This window comes from Propithecus coquereli, unplaced genomic scaffold (genome assembly GCF_000956105.1).
Source record: "Propithecus coquereli isolate 6110/MARCELLA unplaced genomic scaffold, Pcoq_1.0 Scaffold709, whole genome shotgun sequence".
Classification (NCBI taxonomy): Eukaryota; Metazoa; Chordata; class Mammalia; order Primates; family Indriidae; genus Propithecus; species Propithecus coquereli.
In genome coordinates this window covers 79,479-85,054 of record NW_012153163.1, presented here as the reverse complement: position 1 = coordinate 85,054, position 5,576 = coordinate 79,479, and the positions used below count along the sequence as shown (strand labels likewise).

Genomic DNA, 5,576 nt, shown 5'->3' with positions numbered 1-5,576 from the left:
AATGTTGATGACCTTTGCTTTATTGAGTATATCTTTTAAAATACTCAGTATCTACCAAAATATTCTGTAGATTACAATGCACACATTGTTAATACCACATTGTTAACTTGGCTTTTAAATACTTAATATTTACTTCTTTCAAAGGATATCTTTATGTGTTTTGTATGACATTCTGCCATAACTAATGGCATAATTTCATACTTTCATATCCTTCACTATTTGTAATAGAAAGTAGAAAACATCAGTTGATGTTATTTTCAAAACATTTATTATCAATTTCTTGATTTTTTTACCATTGTGTACTAAATTATTTTTAAAATTATCACTATGAATAACTATCAGGCAAGTAGTCTTGAAAATTGATTAATGTTTAAATAATCTGAACGTTCAGGGGAAGTCATAATAGCAGAGATAATAAGATTCTTACAAAACATAAAGGAAATGGGAAACACACCTTTAAAGATTATATCAGAAACAATTATATGACGATATCTTATTTCTTTGCATTACAAGTTTGAATACTAGAAATCAAGTGAATTTCAACTGACTTTGCATTTTCTGGTAATTTCTTATTTCTTTTCAAGCTATATTTTAAACGTAAAAGTATCTAGTAATAGAATTATTGATTGTTTGGTCTCTCTTGTCTTTATAGGCAAGTAAGATTTTGTAATAATTTAAGGAATTCTACAGACTATATACACAAGCAGAATGTTAACTATTTCTTCAATTAAAAAGTTGGTGACATTTTCTTTTGACCATATTTATTAAGTCAAGTCCAAATGATACCATATAGTAAACAGCTGAAGGATTGAAAAGTAATAAAACTAATATAGAAGTAGCCCTGTTAACAAAGTAATATTCTTTTAAACATGATTACTTTTACTGAAACTTAAACATTTTGTGGAATAGTACATCTTACAGACATTAGCATTTGACTTGCTGCATAAATGCAAGGATATGTGATTTCAAAATTTATAATAACTGCTTTATCAGTAATAACAACTTGAAGAAATGCTACCCGGATACTTCTAATTTGAAAATAGTGTCAAAAGCTTACCAAAGTTGTTCTGTTAAGCTTTTGACTTCTAGAAAATTGAAATCTCCATATTAGTTTTTGAGTCAATACTGAAAGCAGATGGGTGTTATAGAGACATTAAAGAAATACGTTTTCATCAATTTAGAAATTAGTCTTCCAAAAAGAAACTGAGGCAAGAATGTTACCAAAATAGTTTTAGTTATATTGAAAACAATATCAACAAAATATCAGTATTAAACATTGAATTTAGAATAAAAATTTGTTTTGTGAGTAACATGGAAATAATATCCAAACATTCCATTAAAAGGATATCGAAAAATTCAAAAAATTTAATAAGATATATTTAAGTAGAGAAAGAAGAAAGAATTCAAAACTTTAACTTTTAAAAGTTATTTTTATCAGCTTTGAAATACATAAACCTCTCTGTATATAAAATAAACCAATACAAATTACTCTAGTAAAGATTGGGGTTTCATGAATCCAGGTGTGTTGTTTTTGTATTTTAATGATATGCTTATATTGATGCATTTTTATTTAGACATTAATGATATATTTTGATTAGAGATAAGGGGTATAAAGAGTCGTAGGAATCATGTCACTGAAATTCGGAAATATTTGAGAAATATAGGTAAATAAAGCAAAACGAAATAAAATACTTACCCGTTCATCCACATGATGTCGCTGGACACCGCAAGGTTTTTTCCCCCTCGCCAACATCAAGGGAATACACTGAGTACATTTTCCTTAGATAGAAAGGAAAAGGACCTCCCATTTTTGGCTCTGCTAAGAAGCTCAAAAAGGTGAGCAAATAAAAAATATATAGTAAATTGGGAATTAAGTTTCCAAAAAATATTCTGTGGTGATGCAATAGAGATTTGAAAATTGGAACGAGATTGCGATGGTATATTCCCAGAGAGGAAGTCCCCAATCCCGGCGCCTGCTGCTCTGGCTTCTCCTCGCCGCATGGGAGGCGGGGAGCGGCCAGCTCCACTACTCTGTCCCGGAGGAGGCCAAACACGGCACCTTCGTGGGCCGCATCACGCAGGATCTGGGGCTGGAGCTGGCGGAGCTGGTGCCGCGCCTGTTCCGGGTGGCGTCCAAAGACCGCGGGGACCTTCTGGAGGTGAATCTGCAGAATGGCATTTTGTTTGTGAATTCTCGGATCGACCGGGAGGAGCTGTGCGGGCGGAGCGCGGAGTGCAGCATCCACCTGGAGGTGATCGTGGACAGGCCGCTGCAGGTTTTCCACGTGGAGGTGGAAGTGAAAGACATTAATGACAATCCTCCCAGGTTCTCCCGAGAAGAACAAAAATTATTCATTTTAGAGTCAAGAATGCCAGATTCGCGGTTTCCTGTAGAGGGCGCATCTGACTTGGATATAGGAGCAAATGCAGAATTAAGATATAAATTAAATCCTAACGAATATTTTGACTTGGATGTTAAAACAAATGAAGAAAAAACGAAATTTTTAGAACTAGTTTTGAAGAAATCCTTAGATAGGGAAGAAACCGAAGAACATCGTCTATTACTGATTGCAATTGATGGAGGAAAACCCGAACTAACAGGTACGGTTCAGTTGTTGATCAATGTATTGGATGCGAATGATAACGCCCCGGAATTTGATAAATCCATTTATAATGTGAGACTGTTCGAAAATACACGGAGTGGAACATTAGTTATTAAACTGAACGCCTCAGATGCAGATGAGGGCATTAATAAGGAAATAGTGTATTTTTTTAGTAATCTTGTTTCTGACGATGTAAAATCCAAATTTATAATCGATTCTAATAGCGGTGAAGTAAAAGTGAAGGGAGAGCTGGATTACGAAGACTGTAACTTATATGAAATTAATATTGATGCAGTGGATAGAAGTACATTCCCATTAACAGGGCACTGCAAAGTAATAGTGAAACTTCTGGATGTGAATGATAATATCCCCGAGATGGCCATAACCTCCCTTTTTCTGCCTGTCAAAGAGGATGCTCCAACAAGCACCGTCGTCGCCCTGATCAGCGTGTCTGACCTTGACTCTGGAGCCAACGGGCAGGTGACCTGCTCCCTAACGGCCCACGTGCCCTTCAAGCTGGTGTCCACCTTCAGGAATTACTATTCCTTGGTGCTGGACGGTGCCCTGGACCGGGAGAGCATATCGGACTATGAGTTGGTAGTGACAGCACGGGACGGGGGCTCGCCTTCTCTGTGGGCCACAGCCAGCGTGTCCGTGGAGGTGGCCGACGTGAACGACAACGCGCCGGCGTTCCCACAGCCCGAGTACACGGTGTTCGTGAAGGAGAACAACCCGCCAGGCTGCCACATCTTCACGGTGTCGGCGCGGGACGCGGACGCGCAGGAGAACGCGCGGGTGTCCTACTCGCTGGTGGAGCGGCGGGTGGGCGAGCGCGCGCTGTCGAGCTACGTGTCGGTGCACGCGGAGAGCGGCAAGGTGTACGCGCTGCAGCCGCTGGACCACGAGGAGCTGGAGCTGCTGCAGTTCCAGGTGAGCGCGCGCGACGCGGGCGTGCCGCCTCTGGGCAGCAACGTGACGCTGCAGGTGTTCGTGCTGGATGAGAATGACAACCCGCCAGTGCTACTGGCACCTCGGGGTGGCAGCGGCGTTGGCCTAGTGAATGAGCTAGTGCCTCGATCTGTGGGGGCGGGCCACGTGGTGGCGAAGGTGCGCGCGGTGGACGCCGACTCTGGCTACAATGCGTGGCTTTCATACGAGCTGCAACCGGCGGTTGGCAGTGCTCGGAGTCCGTTCCGCGTGGGGCTGTACACTGGCGAGATCAGCACAACGCGCGCCCTGGACGAGGCGGACGCGCCGCGCCAGCGTTTGCTTGTGCTGGTGAGGGACCACGGTGAACCCGCGCTGACCGCCACGGCCACAGTGTTGGTATCGCTGGTGGAGAGCGGCCAGGCGCCGAAGGCCTCGTCTCGGGCACTGGCAGGCGCTGCAAACCAGGAGATGGCACTGGTGGATGTCAACGTGTACCTGATTGTCGCCATTTGCGCAGTGTCCAGTTTGTTGGTGCTCACTATGCTGCTGTACACGGCGCTGCGGTGCTCGGCGCCGCCCACTGAGGACGTATGTGGGCCGGGCCAGCCCCGACTGGTGTGCTCCAGCGCGGCGGGGAGCTGTTCTTACTCGAAACAGAAGCAGCAGAGGGTGTGTTCTGGGGACGGTCAGCCCAAGACCGACCTCATGGCTTTCAGCCCCAGCCTTCCTCAGGGTCCCACTTCCACAGACACTGTAAGTCTCAAAAGTCTTATTATACACCAGTATTTCCACCTAATCCTTTAATATTAGTGTGCCACATTTTACTCAATTTCTTTTGTTTTTTAAAATTATAGCTTAATACATAATTATTGCAGCAGCTTCTTAGTTGTTCTTTACTAGTACTAATTCATGTTGTTAAAATTACAGTTATGTTTAAAATCCATTTTATTGGTGGTAATCTCTTTGCACTAAATCTTTCAGTAACTGTTTTCTTTTATATGAGGTTTCTACTGATGGGGTAATTGATTCATCTGCTTTCTATGATACTGAGTATTTTAAAAATTATATGTGTAAATAAGCACTTTAATTTTGAAAATCTATAACAGGTAGGAAAATAATCATAAGACCTATGTTTTGGAGTCATTCTAAAGTCTCCTTTTATGACTACATAAAAATGTTTTAGTACCACCCCTTCGATTTTGCCTTTTTTGTTTCCATCGAATTTCAATTATTTTAATTTTTTACTACACTAGTTTCTTTTTTCAGTCATATTTGTGCAGTAAATGATTTATTTTAATTTTGCCTAAATAGTTGGCCTTGCATACTCATGATTAATTTTAATTATAATTTAAAATTATAGTGTTAATCCCTTCATTTCATTGATTTTTTAAGAGGAAATATATTTGCATAGCGTAATATTCTAGAAGTACGAAAGAATGCAGTAAAAATTTCCCTTCCACCTCCTTTGCAAAGCCACTTAATATACCTTTTTGAATACTTCAAACATTCTTATTTCTTGGATATCTTTCTAGAGATATTTTCTTTATGTACAAATGAACTTCCCTACCCCCTTTAAAAACATATTAGTATTGCTTTTAATCTTTTTTCAACTAATAATATATCTTGGTCATCATGACTTAACATTACTGAAACAGATTTCTCATTCTTTTATCTAGATCTGTGGTGTTCCATTGTGTGGATATATCAAAGTCTATTTTTCCCTTAACTTAACAGTGGAACAATGATTTAATTTTCCTGAAATTTGCATATTTTTCAATTTATACATTATTATATTGATGAGACATAATTGTGAGCTCCTCTAGTTGAGAAAATCCTAACATATTTTGGTTACAAAAACTTATTTTATTTTAAAATATGGAATGCTTCACAAATTTGCATGTCATCCTCATGCAGCAACCAATTTAATCTTCTCTGTATCATTCCAATTTTAGTATACGTGCTGCTGAAGGGAGGGCTAGGTCAGAAAATTTTACTGTTTATTACTGCTTTTAATTTCAGACTTCTTTTCTTTTCTTTCTTTCT

At 39.8% G+C, this 5,576-nt stretch overlaps 1 protein-coding gene across 1 annotated transcript in view; it reads left to right on the top strand.

Moving 5' to 3' along the window:
- Positions 1-1,734: 1,734 nt before the first annotated feature.
- The window catches only part of LOC105824020 (protocadherin alpha-5-like), an 8,671-nt gene continuing 4,829 nt past the window's right edge, over positions 1,735-5,576 (top strand). The window contains exon 1 of the mRNA XM_012661355.1: positions 1,735-4,315. Coding sequence (XP_012516809.1) covers positions 1,935-4,315 — 2,381 coding nt within the window. The 5' untranslated portion in view covers positions 1,735-1,934. The remainder of the gene's footprint in view (positions 4,316-5,576) is intronic.